The sequence below is a fragment of the Mandrillus leucophaeus genome, unplaced genomic scaffold (genome assembly GCF_000951045.1).
Source record: "Mandrillus leucophaeus isolate KB7577 unplaced genomic scaffold, Mleu.le_1.0 Scaffold183, whole genome shotgun sequence".
Lineage (NCBI taxonomy): Eukaryota > Metazoa > Chordata > Mammalia > Primates > Cercopithecidae > Mandrillus > Mandrillus leucophaeus.
In genome coordinates, this window is record NW_012101843.1 from 4,205,223 (window position 1) to 4,226,830 (window position 21,608).

Below are 21,608 nucleotides of genomic sequence, written 5' to 3' on the forward strand. Positions count from 1 at the left end.
ACCATGCCCGGCTGATTTTTGTATTTTTAGTAAAGACAGGGTTTCATCATGTTGGCCAGGCTGGTCTCAAAGTCCTGACCTCAAGTGATCCACCTGTCTCAGCCTCCCAAAGTGCTGGGATTACAGGCATGAGCCGCCGCGCCTGGCCACGTGTGATGTTTTGATACATGTATACAATGTGTGATGTTCAAATCAGAGTAATTGGGATATCCCTCACAAGTCTTTAATTTTTTTCAACAATGTTTTGGAATTTTCAGTGTACAAGTCTTGCATTTCTTTTACATTTATTCCTAAGTATTTTAATATTTTTGATGCTATTATAAATGAAATTGTTTTCTTAATTTCAGTTTCAGATTTTTCATTGCTGGTATATAGAAACACAACTGATTCTTATATATTCTTGTATTCTGCATAACTTGTTCTCAGATTTTTAGTGGATTCTTTAGGATTTTCTCTGTCTTAGGATTTACTTCTTCCTTTCCAATCTGGATGCCCATTGTTTATTTTTCTTACCTAACTGCCCTGACTAGAATTTCTAGTACAGTGGTGAGTAGAAATTGGGTAGCAGACACCCTTGTCTCATTCCTGATGTAGGGTGGGAAGCCATCCAGTCCTTCACCATTAAGTGCGATGTTAGCTGTTAGTTTTTGTTGGTGCTCCTTATCAGGTGGAGGGAGTTTTTTTAATTCCTACTTCATTGAGTGTTTGCATTATGAAAGAGTATTGAATTTTTGTCAAATGCCTTTTCTGAAATAAATTACTTTTTAAAATGACTATTTTTTTTTGTTTTCTATCTGCAGAGATTGACTTGCATACCAAATGTGTGGTGGATGTGGATGCAAACAAGGTTATTCTTAATCCTGTAAATACGAATCTTTCCAAAGGAGATGCCCGGTGAGTTAAGAAACAGTGCTATGCTCAATGGATGTTTAAGTAACTGGAAGCAACTGTGGCTGCTGAATTAAGTTGCATTGAATAGATATTGAATGCTTACCCTGTGGAGACATATTGCCGTCTTCTGCGAGCCTGTACTCAAGTTGAAGAGATGAAGTCTATACTATGGGATGACAGTGTGCCTGAATGAGTATTAGAGGTAGTAATTGTATTAGAAGCACAGAGAAGACAGTGAGTGTTACGTTGAGAAGTAATTGAAGGCTTCTTGAAGGAGGTGCAGCTGGCTGGAGGATTAGCTAGGATGTAAATCGGTTCCTTAGCAATAGTGGCTTTTACTTCTGCCAAGTTCAAATGCTGTCAGAGCCCATTTCAAGTGCTGTCTTCATGAAGGTACGCCTGCAGCCCTCAGTGATTTATTTCCTCTAAATACCTGTCAGTTATAATCTGTCCTACTTAATTTAATCATAGATTGTTTTGGATTGTTACTTCCAGCTGTACGGTGGATTTTAATGTCTTTGGGGGAAAGACTCAGGCTGAAGATGAATATTTGAGCATCATTTCTAGATGTGGATGGTAGTATGAACAAAAGGGAAGGGAAGAACATGAATTTGGGGCAAGAAAAGATTATTTTGGGTTTTCTTAGTAAATGGAGGACAGTAAATAAGCTGGGATCAGATTACAGAAGACCTGGAAAGCAGACGAGGAAGTTTGGCCTGTGCTTTTGTCAGTAAGATTTTGTTTTTGACAGTTTTTGAGTATTATGACTGAGGATCAAGGAGAATTAGGAAAAGTTGTTGATTGGCAATGTAGAGAGAGGGTCAGAGCGGGGATAGGCTGACCTTTTGTGGAGATCAGCTGTATCAGAGATGTTTTCGTACTGGCCCTGACAGTGGAGAGGACAGGTGAAAGACGTTTGGCATGAGGCTTTGTGCAAAGTAGGATTCATAAGTCCTTCTAGAAACAGTGCTGTATTTGGCACTCTGCAGATGTTCTTTTGAGTTGTGTTTAATTGAGTTGAAAAGAGCACTGGATTTGGAGTGAGAAAATCTGAAATCGAATCCTTCATTATCTTATTGTAGTGAGTTATTTTTAATTTTTTGAACCTGTCTTACATATCTCACAAGAGTTTTTTTCCACAAAGATCAAATAAGTGATTTTTAAAAGATCTTGCAAAGTGTTCTGTACAGGGGCAGGTTTATTGTTATTGATGTAGAGACACATCAAAATGTACAGCTTGATGAATTTTCATAGTGAACATACTCCTTATAAGTGGCACCCAGATAAGAAATAGAACGTTACTAGCATGGCAAGAGACTACATCAGGAGAAGAAGTTTTTCTTTCTTTTCTTTTCTTTTCTTTTTTTTCTTTTTTTTGAAGCAGAGTCTCACTCTGTTGCCTGGGCTGAAGTGCAGGGGCATGATCTCAGCTCACTGCAGCCTCCGCCGCCTGGGCTCAAGCAATTCTCATGCCTCAGCCTCCCGAGTAGCTGGGATTACAGGAGTACACCACCATGCCCAGCTAATTTTTGTATTTTAGTAGAGACAGAGTTTCGCCATGTTGGCCAGCCTGGTCTTGACTCCTGACCTCAAGTGATCCGTCTGCCTCAGCCTCCCAAAGTGCTGGGATTACAGGTGTGAGCCACCACACTGGGCCAGTTTTTTTTTTTTTGAGACTGAGTCTTGCTGTGTTGCCCAGGCTGAAGTGAAATGGCAAGATCTTGGCTCACTGCAACCTCCGTCCCCCACTGGTTCAACCGATTCTCCTGACTCAGCCTCCCTAGTAGCTGGGATTATAGGTGTCCATCACCACATCCAGCTATTTTTTGTATTTTTAATAGAGAAAGGGTTTTGCCATGTTGGCCAGGCTGGTCTTGAACTCCTGACCTCAAGTGATTCGCCTGCCTCAGCCTCCTAAAGTGCTGAGATTACAGGCGTGAGCCACCACACCTGACTGGTTACTACATTTTTAAGCCAAAATGTATTCAATACTTGAGTATACATGTCTACCAAAAAATCACCTAGTTCTAGAGAAATTTCAGCTTTGCAAGGTCAGAAACTTTATTTTACTCAGTTTGCTTAATGTTGAGTGGAGTCTTGGGGACTAACATGCCATCTCTTAAGGAGACAGGCAGGACCTCTGATTTTATGTTTACAGTGAGTAAAATATTAATCTCAGCAATCCACTCTTCTCCTTCTTGGTATCAACGAATTGGAAAACCAGGTCAAAACATTGCTGTGAACATAGGATAAGAATGAAGGGACGTTTTTGTCAAATATGGAAAAGATAAATGACAAACTCTTCCTATTCCACATCACTGCTGGGAGCACTCTCGTGACTGAAATACTTGAATCCGCCAGATCAGTGTAGTTCTTCTGTGTATAATCCTGGATACACATGGAAACATTTTATCACTTATTTGCTCATGCAGAGCTGTACTGCTTATACTGCTAGAACAATTAATATCTTTTTGGAATTATCTTTTTCCCCTCAATTAATTTTCTGGATCAGTTTTTGGGATTTTCTAAATCTTTGTCAGCAATATATTTCTAAATTGCTTCCCTTTAAATGACTAAATCTTTATGCCTTGTTTTATTTGAATTATATCTTAAAACTTAAAACTTTTATCCTATAATAAATTTTTGTTGTTGTTTGAAAGCCATGGTGAGATTGTAATAAAACTTTAATGCTTGTCACCATGGTAGGGAAAGTAGTTTCTTTTTGTTGTTGTTGTTTGTTTTTGAGATAGGGTCTCCCTCTGTCGCCCCGGCTGGAGTGCGGTGGCACGATAAAAATAGTTTCTTAAGCTAAGTTTTATCTTCTGTTTTTGCTTCTTTCTCTCCTCTACCCACCAAACAGGCCTTTCTTGCTAACTCTGGCTAAAAAGTTAATTGGTATACTTAAAATGTTGCCTTAAAAGGGATTAAGGTGCATTTTCTCGTGGAGAGTGGGAGCCTCCACTGTATGAATCATTTGTGTTATAAAAGTTGAAGCATAGGTGAGTTTGGAAAATGGAGTGCATTTTCCCATAGGAAATGTTAGTTTCAAGTGAAAAGTTTAACCTAGTGACTAGTGTAACCCAAAACTCGAACATACTTTTTTTTTTGTCTCATATCTTTTTTTAAAAATATATTTTGTCTCGTATCTTCACATTTCACTGCAATAATATTAAATAGTTGTGTACTCAAGGGCCGAGACTGAGTAAAATGAATAATCATTCTTTCTGCTTTGTGGAGGACATTCTTATGTGGAAAAGGCTTTTTTTTTTTTTCCCCTGCTGTGGGTGCGTGGTGATGAAGCGTACAATGACTGCTGCTTTGCTGTGGTGTCTTCGTGCCCAGGGCACCAGCAGTTTCCCCTCCATCATGTTCGTGCCACCAGCACAAATGTCAACACGGCAAGGAAGGCAGATGCCTTAGTACTGTTATGTAAATAATCCCAACCTCCAGACTCTCTGAAAAGCTCTGGGGAACCCCCAAGAGTCCTCAGACTACAATTTGAGGGGTTTAATCCAGTTTATAAGTTTCTAAGAAGCAAATAGATGTGCCTGGTTTATTTTTTTAAAAATTTATTGAGATATAATCGTAATACAATACAATCCACCCCTTTAAAGTGAACCATTCAGTGGTTTTTATTACACTTACTAAGTTGTGCAGCCTGCACCACTATCTGCTTGTGTACGTCATTTTTATCACTGTGTTAATTAATCCACTTTCTGTCTCTGTAGATGTGAGATTTGCCTGTTCTGGACATTTCCTATAAATGAAATCATACATGATGTGGTCTTCTGTGATTGGCTTCTTAGCATCATGTTCTTGAGGTTTATCCACTTCGTAGCATTTATCAGTACTTCATTCCTTTTAATAATGAAATAGTCTGTTCTATCACATTTTGTTTATCCATTCATCTGTTGATGGGCATTTGGATTGTTTCTACTCTTTTGGCTTCCTGGATAATGCAGCTTGTGTACAAGTCTTTGTGTGGATGTGCGTTTTCATTTCTCTTAGATTCATTTCTAGTTATGGAACGCTTCTGGGTCATATGATAACTGTATTCTGAACATTTTGAGGAATTGCCAAACTGGTTTCCAAAGCTGCTGCACCGTTTTACATTCCCACCAGCAATGCGTGAGAGTTCCAGTTTTTAAAAACTCTCATTTACTGTAAAGAAAATGGAGGTAACTCTGGCTAATTAAAGAGTGCATATCCTGCCTCAAGGCATTCAGATTACAATGAAAAAGCAAAACCAAATATAGTGCTGTCCAAGCTAAACACTCCTGGCCAGATTCAGCCCTTGGCTACTGATTTAGAACCCTGGGTTCTGGTAAACTGAATTCTGGTATACTTCTCTATTGAGCAGTACCTACTTATTTTAAAACAATGTTTTGAAAAATTTGAGCAAAATTAAAAAATATGGTATACAAAAAGTTCTACAGAATGAAACACTTTTATGTACCTATCAGGTTAACAAATCCTTGCCAATGCAATTTAAACCTATGTGAACTGCCTTCTGTTCACATAGGAACCCTTTCCCTCTCCACTACAGTTCACCGCTTTCTTAAATTTGATCTTCTTTCCCTTGTATTTCTTTACATTTTCACTTTATGGAGGACCTTCTTACGTGGAAAAGACTTGTTTTTTTTTTTTTTTTTTCCTGCTATGGGTGTGTGGTGATGAAGCACACAATGACAGCTGCTTTTCTTAAGCATACTTGTAAGTTGTTTGCCCAGTATTATGTGTACATGAATGCCTTTTTCTAGTGAAAGGCCAGATGGGTGACTTGAAAAAGTTTCACTATTCTTATAAAATAAAATGCATGATTTTTAAAGACCAAAAAAAAAATGTTAAAAGGAGCTAAAAATAATATCACCCACTTAGCTTGGGGAAGAAAGCTCAAACTTGGTATTTTATCAAATTTCCTGTTCCTTCTTTTTTTCCTCTTTTGTGTTTCTTTTTCCTTTTAGGTTCCAGGGGTACATGTACAGGTTTGTTACAAGGATATATTGCGGCCGTGTGCACTGGCTCATGCGTGTAATCCCAGCACTTTGGGAGGCCTAGGCAGGCAGATCACTTGAGGTCAAGAGTTCAAGACCAGCCTGGCCAACGTGGTGAAACCCCATCTCTACTAAGCATACAAAAATTAGCCAGGCATGGTGGTGGGCACCTGTAATGCCAGCTACTCAAGAGGCTGAGGCACGAGAATTGCTCGAACCCGGGAGGCGGAGGTTGCAGTGAGCAAAGATCGTGCCACTACACTCCAGCTCAGGCGATAGAGTGAGACTTAGTCTCAAAACAAAACAAGCAAACAAACAAAAAAACAAGGGTATATTGTGTAATGTTGAGGTTTGGGCTTTTATCAGTCTTGCCATCCAGACAGTGAACATAGTACTCACTGGGAGTTCTTCAGCTCTTGCCTCCTCCTCCTCCTCCCCTTCCCCCTTTTGGAGTCCCCAGTGTCTGTTGTTCCCATCTTTGTGTCCACCTGTATCCAGTGTTTAATTCCCACTTACAAGTGAGAACATGCAATATTAGGTTTTCTGTTTCTCTTTTGTCCTTTTAAACAAAATCAGAACATAGGCTCTCCCGTCTTGTCTTATGTACACTTCTAGTTCTTTTGGAGACTGAAACAGGGAGCTATACCTCCTCAGAGGTGCTGCTTTAAACATCAGAACCAAAACCTGAAAGGAAAGAACACCTCTCTGTAAGTTGCACTTTTCCGTTCCTTGGTCAAGTGTGAATCCATTTTCTTTCTTAGCCTTCTGTCTTCTATTACGTGTGTGGCTGGGGGTGGGGGGCGGGTTATGCACATTAACACAGTGCTAAATACATCAGCCTAGAGTTTCTCCTGTCTTTCTTTTCTGTTTTGTTGTTGTTGCTGTTGTTTGTTTGTTTTGAGACAGGGTCTCATTCTGTTGCTCAGGCTGGAATGTAGTGGTGCAACCACTACTCACTGCCGCCTCTACCTCCCAGGCTCAAGTGATCCTCCTATCTCAGCCTCCTGAGTAGCTGGGACTACAGGCATGTACCACCATGCCTGGCTAATTTTCATTCTTTCTTTGTCCTCTCCACCCCCAAGTGTAAGGTTTTGAGACCAGAACTTTTGGAGGTTGAAAGCATTTGGAGGTTTAGGTGTCAAGATCTTCATTAACCTGAACACTGATTTTTTTTGGTGTTCTGTGAGTTGACTTATTCTTTAGAACAGGTGGGGAAGATCCTCTAACATGGATGAAAGTAGCCACAGATGGCACAAATAGGCAGAGACTGTTAATGTTTTACAGTAAAAGATGATGCTGCCCTCTCCATCCCCCATGTGTCATGTTTAACCTAATGAGCAATAGACAGTGTAAGGGTTAACAGCTGCCAGTCTAATGAGGCAACAGATGTTGATCGCACCATCTTTTTTAGTAAGGTCATTGAAAATCTTTTTGTTCCTTCTGATAGTTTTACTAGACATCAATTTAGTCAGTATCATTAGGTAATCAATGAGTACCTAATATGAACAAAGCACACCCAGCCCTTCTTTGGAGCTTCAGTATACTCTGACCCTGATAGATGTACAAATTGGAGCCCTTAAAGTATGTGCAGAATTAAGTGAGTTTGACCCATGTCCTTACAGTTCTCTTGCAAATTATGTTGCATAATTCTACTGAGGGGAGGGCCTTATGGCATACATGAAGCCATTTTCAGACTAATTCCTTGTTAGTGGAAGGCATCATTAGGTCATATTAGATAATGACCTTTTAGATTTCTCTACTGCTATGTGGATGCTAATTTAAATAGCGATTTTAATTGAAGGAAGTCATGCAAAATGTAATTATGGTACCCACAATAGACCTGTTTGTTCTCTCTGCTGTGAAATGACTTGAGTGGGGCTAATATTTCTCCTCAAATAGAGTTTGCTCCTCTGGAGAATAGTACGTGGTATGTTTTAATTTCATAATGGGGCTCTTCCTCAGGGAGCCTGTCCTGCTAATTATGTTAGAGTATAGTGGGGAGAGCATGGTTCTATGTACTCAGAAGTTGTATATGATTCCTCAACTTTCCCTTTAAAAAGAATACTGTGATCATTTACTGCTTTTGAATATACTTGTGAAAATGAATCAGGGAGACTCTTAAAAGCTAAAAATATAAGAAAATATGTGTGGTTGAACGCGTATCATTGCATAATTAATGGAGCAGATAGTCAAATTCAGCAAATACAAATTTTGCGAAGTTTTACCAGCAGAGTCTAGCTGGTTGCCAAAGTAAACTGTCTGATAGCCTTATTAGTGAACCTCTCTAAACACAAATTACAGTAGACTGCTACTGTAGAATTTGGTATTTTAGCATTATCATTAGACATAAATATTGTTCATGCTTTTACTACTTTTACTGGTGCAACAATAAGAAGGAATAAACTTTTTAAAAAATGCAAGAAAAGAGAATCTTTACCTCTGTGCTTGAAATACTACTTGGATACTAACATTTGATATGAGGACTCAGGGTTTGTGTATATGGTTAGTTGCCAGCTCTTGATTAAGTAAGTTATGGATAATAGGAATTACATGTTTTGAATTTCCCTAGAATTCTGGATTCAGCATTAAGTGGTCAAATTGCATATAATATACTAAATAAAATATCGAATTATGAACACAGTTTAGGCAACTACCAGGTCCTACTATTGCATTTTTTTTTTTTTTTGGTTTATTTTGCTTAGGTTTTTTGACAGTACTTTTTTAGGGCTCTTTGTCTCAATCTCTAGGGTAGGAGTTGTTACTAATATGAATCAGACACTGTATAAGAATCTAGATTTCTGGGCCTGGTGTGGCTGTAATCCCAGAACTTTGGAAGGCCAAGGCGGGCAGATCACGAGGTCAGGAGATCGAGACCATCCTGGCTAACACAGTGAAACCCCATCTCTACTAAAATACAAAAAATTAGCTGGACGTGGTGGCAGGCGCCTGTAGTCCCAGCTACTCAGGAGGCTGAAGCAGGAGAATGGCGTGAACCTGGGAGGTGGAGCTTGCAATGAGCCGAGATGGCGCCACCACACTCCAGCCTGGGTGACAGCGAGACTGTATCTCAAAAAACAAAACAAAACAACAACAACAAAAAGAATCTAGATTTCTGTTTTAAAGATGGAGGGAGCAGTATTCCTTGAGGAAATGTGACATGAGAAACCCATTCAACCACAAAAGTTGTTGTATCATAACATGTTTATAGTTTTTTCTGATGTGATGTATTCAATATTTGAACATCAACAGTGTGCCAAGTATCAAGCTAAGAGTTAGGTTAATCTTTACCAATCCTTAGTTCCATTAAATTTATTGTGTTATTCATTTTTTTGCATGATGTATCTTTCAGCATACTAGTAAAAAAGCAAAACAAAAAACTGGAAAGCAGAAAAAGAAGTTAAATTATTCTGTTGTGCATCTTGTTAGATTTTGCACACTCAAGTTTGAAATTATTTAATTTTGAGAATTGTACATTTTCTCGTGAGAAAGTTTTCTTTTACAAAGAAAGGAGTTTAGAACTCTGGAGTCCTCAAACTTCTTCCACAGAGTTCTTTTAAAAAGCATAGGTATTTTATAGATGGTAAATTTCACCTTTGCTTTACTTTTATCAAACCTAATTTATATATACTTTTAATTAAGTAAAAACTTATATAGGATGGGTCATAATTATTAAGAGTAGTGACTGTCTTTATGTTTTGACCTATATATACAAGTCAGTAATCCTTTTGTTCCACTTTTAGGAAAATTGAAATAGAATTTATATAAAGATCATTGAATATGTAAAATTTTTATTTGCAATTTAATTTTTAAAAACTTTTGTTAATGGAGAATTTAAAAGATATGCTAATTTAGGCAGAATAGTACAATAGTATAATGAACCTCCATGCTCCTGTCACCACCCCTGAAAACCATTAATTTGTGGCTGTTACTGTCCTAGCTACATCTTCGTCCCTGTCTTCTTCCCCATATTATTTTGAAGGAGATCCGATTTTACCCACAGATGTTTTAATGTGTCTTTTATTATTTGTAAACATAACTGCAATACCATTATCATATCTAAACAATTAACAACAGTTAGGTGCAAGGAGGAGGAAAAAAATATAGTGAGGTGGTGGCATCAAATTTTCAGTGTTTAAATGCCCAGTTGTCTCATAAGGTCTTTTTTTCCCTGACGTTTGTTTTGAATAGGATTGAGATGTGGTCTGCACTTTGAGGTTGGGTGAGAGGATTTTTAATTTATTGATTCCTCTGTCGTTGAAGAAGCCGGATTGTTTGTTCTGTCCTGTGAATGGATTAATACGTGAAATTATTACAGGAACTAGATTATCCTCCTTGAGTCAAATGCCAAACCATGTTTGTTCTCCTTGTAAATATTTTCATTCTAGTATTCCTTTTCATTCTTCTGACATTGCCCTAGTGAAGGACCTCATTGCCTTGTGTTTAGTTGACAACAAAGCCTTCTAACCAGTTTCTGGAATCCACCATCGCCAGCCTGATCTTCAAGCCTGCTCTTGCTTCCTGTAATCTGTCTTTCGAATCCAGAGCATTTATGATTTCTCCTCATTGAGAAATGCCACTACGTGGCATTTCTTTTATATGTTTGTCCGACATTGTTTTCTAATATTGGTACTGCTTTGCTTTTATCTGTGTATTTTGAAAACTCCCTTCTCTTCAGGCTGTGGCTGCTAGAAAGCGGGGGCCACTGTGGCTTCTTCCCAGGTCTTTGGTGGTCTGTACTAGATGCCTCCTGATTGATTGCAGTGGTCCTGTTAGTGCTCATGCTCAACGGCTCCCTGTTCTGATATTACCCTCAATTAGTAGTTTGAAGGGTGATTTGCAGGTCTCAGAGTTGGAATTTCTGAAGGGTATGTCTCAAGACAACAGAGCCTGATGAGCTATCTTCCTCCATCCCACTCTATGGAGTTCAGTATTCTAGCAGTGGCTGTCCTTGTCCACTAGATAGATTATCTTGCTTGGACAGTGCAGAAGGGTGACATTTGCATTACTGTAACCTTTCTAGACCCCCAAAGCACCACAGCCTTTGTTTTGCTTTTGTCGCTTTGACAGCAGTCTTTCGTGTCAATGCTGTTTCATTGGTTATATTTTATTTTTATTTTTTAAGCCATTATAGAGCTAGGTTATATTTTAAGTTTGATGTTTCTTTGTGATCTAATATTAGGATTATACTGTAGTATAAATTTCCATTGGGAAGAATTTCCTGAAGATAAAACAATTCTGTTTATAATGTATAGATTAGAGATTGCATACTCAGGCACCATAGTCCGTATTTTACCCAGGGATATGTTTTGTTTGGCGTGAAGTTTGAACATTTAAAAATCAGATTTTGTATAAAGATTCAGATTCATTGTGTTTCTTAAATAATCTGAAAATCTGGCAGTCCTGGGTTTTCTGTCCTCTTCCGGCCCCCAGCTGTTCCATTCCATCATTTATATGATTTGTCAGGCCCCTGTAGGCCTTTTCCTTTTCAACCTTGGTGTAGATTCTTACTGGCTTCAGTCACAAAAGATGTCCTTTCCTGACCTTGGCCCTGGGTTTTGAAGCTCACATTACTTTTTCTTTCCTCAAGTTTTGTTTGTTTGTTTTTTTTTTGGTAAAATACTCATAAGAAAATAAATCATTTAACCATTTTTATGCATATACAGTTCAGTGGTGTTAAATACATTCATAATGTTCTGTAACCATAGCACTATTCATCTTCTGAACTCTTCTTAAAAACTGGAACTCTGTGCTCATTCCATACGAGTTCCCCATTCCTCCCACCCCTAGGCCCAGGCAACCACCATTTTACTGTCTGTATGATTTTGACTACTCTAGGGACCTCATGTAAATGGAATCATGCAGTATCTATTTTTTGTGTCTGGCTTATTTCACTTAGCATGTCCTCAAGGTTCGTCCGTGTTATAGCACATGTTGGAATTTCCTTCCTTTTTAAGGATGAGTAAGATTTCATTGTATGGATGAACCACATTTTGCCCATCCATTCATCGGCCGATGGATACTTGGGTTGCTTCCACCTTTTTCCTTTTGTGAGTAATGCTGCTGTGGACATGGGTGTGCAAGTATCTCTTCAAGACCCTGCTTTCAGTTCTTTTGGGTGTAGGCCCAGCAGTGGAATTGCTGAATTGCACATTAGTTTTCGAGACCATCAGTCTCTGCACTCTGGATCTGTCATGTTCTCCGTTTTTTCTTTAGCTTATTAAGAAGTGTAGCCATGTGAATTCCCAAATTGTTGACATGACTTTGTTTATAAATTATGAAATATTCTTAATGTAGTATTCAAGTTAATACATTATATTGCAAAAATATACAGTGCTACTCTTATTAAATGTCTATTTTTCTTTAACAATGTTGTTTATATTAGCATATAATGACTCATTGTTAAGTGAACTAAAACACACACACACACATATACGTTCATTAGAGTCAAGGTCTCACTCTGCCACCTAAACTGGAGTGCAGTGGTGTGATCATAGGTCATTATAGTCTTGAACTCCTGGGCTCAAGCAGTCCTCCTACCTTGGCCTCCCAGAGTTCTGGGACTATAGGTATGAGCCACTGTGCCTGGCTCTAAAATATTTTTAAAATTTCTCAGTTTCTAATTCAAAAAATATCTATAGGCTATAACCCCTATAAACAAAAGCTGTTATTGCCCTCACTGATATTTAAGAGTGTAAAGGGGTTTTGATACCAAAAAATTTGAGCATCTCTGATCTAGATAATGTGCTAGCACAGGTTAATTAAAATTGTCTGAGGTACTCGCCACAATTTTAGAACATTTATAACATTTTTCCCCGTATAAGCAATGTCACATAAATGTGTAAATCATCCCTGGGTTGCTACACATGCTTATTTACCTGTGGTATTTCTGAAGTGCATAGCATTATTAACTAAAACATTTTGAGCAAGTAATTCTATAAGTTCAGCATTCCAACTTAGAATGCCAAGAAATGTAGCTATTCCCTCTCCTTTTGGGGTTGGGGTGGCAAGGATTCCCTGGTTCTAAACCTCTCTGATTGTTCTCTTGCTATTGATAGAGAGGGTTTGTGGGTAAACAGTGGGAACAGGATTTGAAGAACCAAGATGGAATCTTGGTGTCATATGGGAGTTTTTAGAAAGCTTTTTTGAGATGGAGTCTCGCTCTGTCACCCAGGCTAGAGTGCAGTGGCATGATCTCTGCTCACTGCAACCTCCACTTCCCGGGTTCAAGTGATTTTCCTGCCGTAGCCTCCCGAGTAGCAGGGATCAAAGGCCTGTGCCACCATGCCCAGCTAATTTTTGTATTTTTAGTAGAGACGAGGTTTTGCCAGGTTGTCCAGGCTGGTCTCGAACTCCTGACCTCAAGTGATCCACCCCCTTGGCCTTCCAAAGTGCTGGGATTACAGGTGTGAGCCACCACCCCCGGCTGAAAGCTTTCAAATGAGTTTCAGGTGCTGGAGGGGTGAGAGTGGGCAGTTGTATGGGTGCTATGGAGTCCCTGTGTCTACCAGGATATTAAAAAGACAGAAGCGGCAGAAACAAGTATCTACGATGGGTCCTGGAAAAAGCAAGAAACCTTTGACAGATCACTGTTGTGCTTACTGTGAACAAGTTGGAATTATTTAATTGTGAATTTGTCAGAAAGTTTATAGTAATGTAATAAATTTTAAAATATTCCTAAGTAAAAGAAAACTGTAAAATTTCTAATGTCAGCAGAATGTGGTCACTGTGAGGGAGAAAAGGATGGCAAGACTAATTTTATTTTTGTTTTTACTTGGAAGTATAAATTCAAATTTCGGGATCTCTGAGTTTTTTTGTAGCTGGAATCTTTGTGTGTGTGTGTGTGTGTGTGTGTGTGTGTATTGTTCTATTTTTATTGTTTTAGAGACAGGGTCTTGCTGTGGTTGCCCAGGCTGGTCTTGAACTCCTGGCCTCAAGTGATCCTCCCATCTTGGTTTCCCAAAGTGCCAAGCCTATATGTATTTTATTTTTAAAATTTTATTTATTTCTAATTTATTTATTTTTAGTCAGGGTCTCATTTTGTTGCCCAGGCTGGAGTGGAATGCAGTAGTGCAGTCACGGCTTACTGCAGCCTCAACCTTTCTGGGTTCAAGGGATCCTCCCACCTCAGCCATCCAAGTAACTGGGACTACAGGTGTGCACCACCATACCCTGCTAATTTTTGTATTTTTTTGTATAAATGGGGCTTCGCCATGTTGCCCAGGCTAGTCTCAAACTCCTGGGCTCGAGTGATTGGCCTTCCTCAGCCTCCCAAAGTGCTGAGATTATAGGCATGACCAGCTGCACCCAGATATTTCTAATTTCTTTTAAATTATTTTTTCAAGATCCACGGACAGACTGGAATATGTAGCTGGAATCTTACAGATTCTTTATAATTCTTAAAAAAAATTTGGAAGTGGAATTTATAATGCATAAGAAGTTTTGATTGGAGTTATTTGTTTTGTTTACATACACACATATATGTACATTTCCATTAAAGCAAACCTTTTTCCTTTTTTTTTTAGAGGATGTAAACAGCTACAAAATTATTGTGTTTTAAAAAATAAATTTTACATATGAAATTCAAACCATCATAAGAATCGGTGCATGGTAACTGCTGTTCTTATCATTGCTCTTTATTATTTTGTTAGATTGCATATTCCTTTCCAGAGAAGATTGGCTGACTTAGTGTTTTAGTCACATGTAAGGAGCACAGAAGCTTTCTTGCTCAATTTCATTCTCATCCAGTGTTACCACAACAGAAACCTGTGTGTAAGCGAAATCCTTGGCCTGTTCAGTGATTACCCCTCCTTAGTTACTAGGCCAGTCATGGCCACACTTGCCACCTGCCGCCTTCTTTGGGGGATTGGGTATAATATGACACAATGGGAGGAGCCAGACATTTCATACATGTTTGCTATGATTTTGTGTTAGTCATTTTAATATAGTTATATAAATAGTATAGGAAAACCCTACTGTGGGAAAATCCCTTCTCTGAATGTAGGATTTATCAGGCCGAACCCGTATGGTAGCCTTCATCTATTTACATCAGGAAGGATGCTTAAAAGTAGGATGGGGGACAGAGACGGGTTAAGATTAAGTCATATGTCTGGGCGTGGTGGTTCATGCCTGCAGTCCCCGCACTTTGGGAGGCTGAGGCAGGCAAATCACTTGAGCCCGGGAGTTCAGGAACAGCCTTGGCAACATGGTGAAACCCCGTCTCTACAAAAATAAAAAAATCACCTGGGCATGGTGGTGCATGCCTGTGGTCAGCTACTTGGGAGACTAAGACAAGAGGATCACCTGAGTCTGGGGAGGTCGAGGCTCCAATGAGCTGTGATGGTGTGATTGCACCACTGCAGCCTGAGTGACAGTGTGAGACCCTGTCTCAAAAACAAAACAAAACAAAAGATTAGGTCACACTCTGGCTTTGGACCAGGACTTTATGCCTTTCCCTTTCCAGAAGCTTCTCTTAGGGTTTCAGACTCTGCTTTCATCGTTCTACCCCATATCAGACCCCTTGCAGGTGCCGCTTCAGGTCTTCTTGGCCTCACCTCTCCTTGGAGCCTTTGATCACTTTTCAACCCTGGCTTTTGCCAGCTCAGCCTGGGCTCACGCCAGCTTCACATGCTCATAATCTGATACTTCCTCACGCTCACTCCCTTCCCTCCTTGCCTGGGACGCACTCCTACACAAGCCTTGGTTTTTGCTTACTGAGGAATCCACACTAAGACGTCCTCTTGCAAGCCCTTGTCTGTGTCCTCAGGGATTCTCTTGCTGTGTGTTGAGCTGGCTCTCCGTTGACCTGGCCTTTTTGGGCCTATCTGGTCCTTTTGCCCCCCACAACTTGGTGTGGATAGTAAGGACCTGAACTTAAAGATTAGGAAGAGGATAGGCCAATTTATAGATTGGGTTAATTTTTAAATTGATCAACCCCACAAGCAGTAGCCAAGCTGCAGAACAGAGGTGCTGCGAGGGAGTTTAATGATTACCACTGTGTCTGGGGATGGGAAAGGCAAGAGTTGGTTGAAGAGAAGCATGACTCAGACTTGGGTGTGAATGCTGGGTCTACTGTTTATCAGCTGTGTAAAATTTGGAAGTTTATATCGCCTCCCTGAGCCTCCATTTCCTTTTCTGTGAAGTGTAGGTGATAACACTGTAATATGGATCGTGCAAGATTGCCGTGGTCATGAGTGAGTTATTTGTGTAAAATGCCTGGCACATGGTACCTACTTAGTAGGTGGTAGCTGCTATTTTGCCTTGATTTATTTATTCTTGTCAACTCTCTTAAACAAATTTTATTTATCAAAACATGTCATATTTTAAGTAATATTCTTTTCAAATAACACTGGCATATATGTTAGATACTCAATAAATGTTAACTGGGTTAGACATGTAGTCAATTATAATACCAGGTTTCTAATAACAAATGATGCCCTTTTGCTTTTAATTGACAATAATCATAGCTGTTTAAGCTGTAGATCTAAGTGTAGTTTCTTGATGCTCCAGATAGCAACTGTAAGATGTTTATTTCAGGGATTGTGGGTTTCCTCTGAAGAGCATCAATTTGCATAATATTGCTCAGAGTTGGTTTCTTGAACTATCATTATCACAGGAAAAGGAACTCCGTGGTCAAGGTCTTTGAATGCTTAGAAGGTGTCGGTAATGCAGAGACAGCCAGCACAGCATTCTTGGAAATACAGGAAGTGAATAGAGACTTAGTTTGTGGATCTTCTCATTGATGACAACCAGCATTTATTTATAGGCATTATTATTGTTTATATTGTGTTAGAGCCTTTGCAGGAGTATAAGTTCTCATGACATCTTTACAACAAACGATATAGGCACCATTGTTATCTCAACATTTTCAGAAGGGAAATGAGATTCAAAGGTGTTACAAGGCTTCCCAAGGTCACATGATCAGAAAGTGGCAGAGTGGGGATCTGAACTCAGATCTGCCTAAGCTCATCTCTCCAAAACTAGATGAGATCACAGCTTCTCATTGCCTTCTAAGATTTTACAGAAGAGTTTCTTCTCCAAACATTTGGAAAAATGTAACTGGTTAATTCAGATTAGATCAGAACTAAAGACATTCAGCAGTTATTCATTGACATCTGATACGCATCACTCCAGCAGAGTGTCCTGACATGGGAAAGATAAATATGACGTGCTTTTTTTTTTTATTTAAAGGAACTGACATTCTGGAGCTAGGAAGAACCCACATACAGCTAAATGTGTATCATAGTCATTAATTCATTCAACAACTGTAGAGTGTCCTCTGTGTGTGTATCAGGATGTTGACCCTAAGAAAACACTGGTAAACAAAAGAGAATTTGGTTCCAGCCTTCGTGGTCCTTATTAGTCTCACGGGAGTGTTATGAACTGATCTAAGCCATTTTGGTCATTTGTAACAAGATATTAACAGGGTTCTGCTGCGTCTTTATTAGCAAGCAGCCGCAGCATTAGTCATGCCACCTGTTCCTGTAAGCTTAGTGAAGCCACAGCTCTCAGACAAACACCTTCCCCAGAAGTTTCCCTTGAGACAGATGTAGCAGGATTCAGGTACTCTTCTGATCAAAATTATGCAATGGAATCTGAGTCCAAGTCTGGATAGAGCCCTGACTAAATGAAAGGGAACAGGATGCTAGGTTTGTTAGTCTTATACTTTGCTGTCCTAAGAATGGAGGAACCTGTATCATATTTTTAGTCATTATTTTAGTGACACTTTCAACACTATGCACTTTACCAGTGAAAAATTATTTCTTACATTTCTTTTGCTAACTAACAAGCCCTCTAGTTCATGCCCAGTGATAAATTTGAAAGGAAAAAAAAAACCCCACAAATTGTTAAAAAAAATTCTAGTGTTGATCAGGAAAGAAAGGTAGCTGAAGGCACTAAAAACTGCTTCGAGAGCAGACATAAAAAAATTTTTTTTTTGAAAGTCTTGCTTTGTTGCCCAGGCTAGAATGCAGTGGTGCAATCATGGCTCACCATGACCTCGAACTCTTGGGTTCAGGTGATCCTCCCACCTCAGCCTCCTGAGTAGCTCAGGCTACAGGCATGCACCACCATGCCCAGCTAATTTTTCGAGTTTTTTTTGTAGATTTTTGGTTCCTTTTATGTTGTCCAGGCTGGTCTTGAATTCCTGGCCTCAAGTGATCCTGCCACCTTTGCCTCCCAAAGCCCTGGGATTACAAGCATGAGCCACTGCACCCAGCCTGGAGCAGAAATTTGCAACCTTTTGTTGGTCATGAACCCTTTGGCAGTCTGATAAATCATATGGACTCCTTTCAGAATAATCTTCCAAAAGCATAAAATACATAGGATTAAAAAGGAAACCAGATATGTATTGAAATATACCTAAGTAAGGAGTTCAAGACCAGCCTATCCAACATGGTGAAACCCTATCTCTACTAAAAATACAAAAATTAGCTGGCTGTGGTGGTGGGCACCTGTAATCCCAGGTACTTGGGAGGCTGAGGCAGGAGAATCATTTGAACCCAGGAGGCAGAGGTTGCAGTGAGCTGAGATCACGCATTGCACTCCAGCCTGGGCAACAAGAGCAAAACTCCATCTCAAAAAAATGAAAATAAAAATAAAGTGTAAACCACTATAGCAGTTCGTATAAAATGCTTTTTATTAATAAGCGGCAGAAAATATTAAATATTTCATAACTTAAGATGAGGATTGACTGTAATTGAAATAAATGTTTTATGTTGTGATTTAATAAAAATAGGTTAACTACCTTGTTGAATCCTTATTGAATAAGGTACATCAAAAGCCTGAAATAAATGGTACAAAAATGTATCTGTGCATAAAGCTGATGCATCCTAAAAGAGTAATCGGTCATCCTACTTTGGCTGTTTCAAAGTACTTTACCTTCCAACTAATGGCCTGTCCTAGGGATGAGTATTAACCCATTTATGCCTGAGGTTGCAATTTTTTGAATTTTTGCAATCAGACCTTGGTGATGACCTTGAGCAGAATATAAATAATGCCCATAAATTAAGAACAGATGAAAATAATTGCTTCTATTTTCCAACCTGGAAATCTACACTTTAGTAACTACAATTAACAACTAAACTTAAACAGAAGCTGTTTGCTAAGAAATCTTAAGTCAGACCATTAGTCTGTCAGTATGAAAGTGAAAATTTTAAATATGGAAGTGAAACATGGGATGCAGAGAAGAACACATGTCAGAGACCATGAGGGTGAAGATTTTAACATTTAGTCTTGACTGTTCTTAAGATCTTCACTGCTTTCTGGTAAGTTAAAAACAAATCATTCTGACCAGCAATCTCGGAGAGCTTAGATAAGGAGACACCTCTCTGGGGCCTGGGAAAGTGATGGAATAGCTCCAAGGGTTGGGTGGGTGAGCGTCTGGGGAGCGGACACCCGTCGGCTTTCCGGACTACCCACCCACAGGCTCCTGAACAATGACCTTCAAGTGAAGGGCTCCCATGGTACAAATACAAGGCCAGGAGCTGAATCTGAACCCGCCCAGTAAAAGACTTTTGGACCAGGAACCAGCTGACTGTCAGTGCAGGTGATGAGTTAGGTATGTTTTTATAAAACTCCCATTTAGCTCCAATCATCTAAAATTCCATCTATAATGTGAAGAGCTACAGACCCTAATTACTTACATGCCAGGCAGTCATGTAAGTTCAAATTACTTTTATGGTCTCTTAAATCTGTTTATTAGAGAATTCACTGTGCTGCCAGGACCTTCTCTCTTTTCCTGCAACTAGGAAGTTGGGACTTTGTTGTATTTTACATCAAAGATGAATCAATCAGTCTCTAGATCCTGCATGCATTCAATGCAGAAGGTAGGTTAGGTGTGTTTTTATAAAACCTTCATTTAACTCCAGTCATCTGAAACTCCATCTACAATGTGAAGAGCTACAGACCCTAGTTACTTAGATGCTAGGCAGTCGTGCTCTTGACCTTAAACGTTCCCTCCCACGTCACTCTTAAGTTCTTGCAAACTGCTAGCAAATGGGCTAAATGGTCAGTGTTTTCTTTGCTGCTATCTGGTGCAAGCATCTGACAACTGTGAGCTTAGTCACCATATAATGAACATTTGGAAACTGTGTTACTGTTGTTCCTATCTGGTCAGGGCACTAAGGTGGTGCTTAGTGTAAACATTAGCTGGTGATTACAATAAAATCCTGCCCAGACGAACATTCTTTAGTTGGAGGGAGACGCTGGTAATGCAGGAATCGATCCAGCCAGGCACAGGAATATTTAAAACTGCTGGTAAAAATCTCTACTCAGAAACACTGAACTTTTATTCCCTATTTTGTGGGTACTGTCCAGCCTGAAAACAAATGTTTAGATTTCCAGGCTGGAATTTTTTTTTCACCTGTTCCTGATGCTTGACTGGCAGGGTACACCTCCACCGTATCTTCGCCAGCATCATTTCAACAGCCTTTGACCTGATCTCCTATCTCCAGTCATGCTCCCACCTAAGCAACAGCGCAATCTTGCATTGAGTAGTTTTGAGTCCGGAGGAGCCAGACAGACCTAGTTTTGACTCAGGATGTTACTTTATCTCTCTATGCCTGTTTCTCCATCTGTAAAATGCAAATAATAGGGTTGTTGTGAGGACTAAAACCATTAATATGCATAAAATGCTTATAACTGTGGCTGGACTAGTCTGTCCTTCACATGTGGAAAAAGCTTCTGTGCCTTCCCGTCCTTTACATGTGGCCCTGCCTTTCTACCTTCCCACACTGTCATGCTATTCTCTGTCTGAAACAGCTTCAACTCCAGACCACAGACAACAAAGACCTTGTGACATATTTTTCCGCGATGTCTTTTTCAATCTTAAATAAGGAATAACAGTAATAATGACTTTCATTCTTTCTCTCCACTTTTTTCCTAGCAGCTGTAACACATATTACTGTATTTATGTTTGCCGGATCCTCTTACAGTGTCTTTAATTTAAAATACTTCAGCATAACTGCATTGCACTTCATGGCTCACCCCTTTGGATCTCCTCGTAAGTCCTCACTGTTTGTATTCATTTGTACAGAAGTCTCATCATCCCTATTAAAGTATACCCAAAAAAGTGATATAGATGCAGGCATTAATTTTAATCCACACAGAGGAATAACTAGTTAACATTTGATATCCTAATTACGAGTACACACTCCAGGGTGGATGAGGTAGCATATGACCACCTCTAATCAAGGATGCATGCTCTAGAATAGGGATTCTTAATGTGGATAGAATGAATGGGGGGTCTATAAATATGGATGGGGAGAAGGTTACACTTTTGTTTCTCAGCAACTTACAAATGAAATTTAGCAATTCCTTCAATTATTAACATAGGTAATGAATTATAGTATTAGCAGTACCTGTGACTTTGTCACCAATAAAAATCACAGCTGTTTTCATATCATGTTCTCATTGTTACAGATATCTTTAGATGTTTACATTCAATACAACTTTGAAGTTGAAGCAATTATTCCCAATGCTAGACCCTGTTAGTTAATAATAAATAAGCCACTATGCCCGGCCAGTGGTTCACACTTCTGTATACTCACTTCTTTTATTAAATACTTAGGAAAAAAGCCCACTATTGATGTTTAAGAAAATTGAGGCCTGGTGCGGTGGCTCACACCTGTAATTCCAGCACTTTGCGAGGCAGAGGTAGGTGGATCACGAGTTCAGGAGATTGAGACCATCCTGGCTAACACGATGAAACCCTGTCTCTACTAAAAA

At 39.4% G+C, this 21,608-nt stretch overlaps 1 protein-coding gene across 1 annotated transcript in view; it reads left to right on the forward strand.

The window, feature by feature from the left end:
- The window catches only part of KIF13B (kinesin family member 13B), a 190,200-nt gene that overhangs the window by 12,248 nt on the left and 156,344 nt on the right, over positions 1–21,608 (forward strand). The window contains exon 2 of the mRNA XM_011977745.1: positions 801–894. Coding sequence (XP_011833135.1) covers positions 801–894 — 94 coding nt within the window. The remainder of the gene's footprint in view (positions 1–800; positions 895–21,608) is intronic.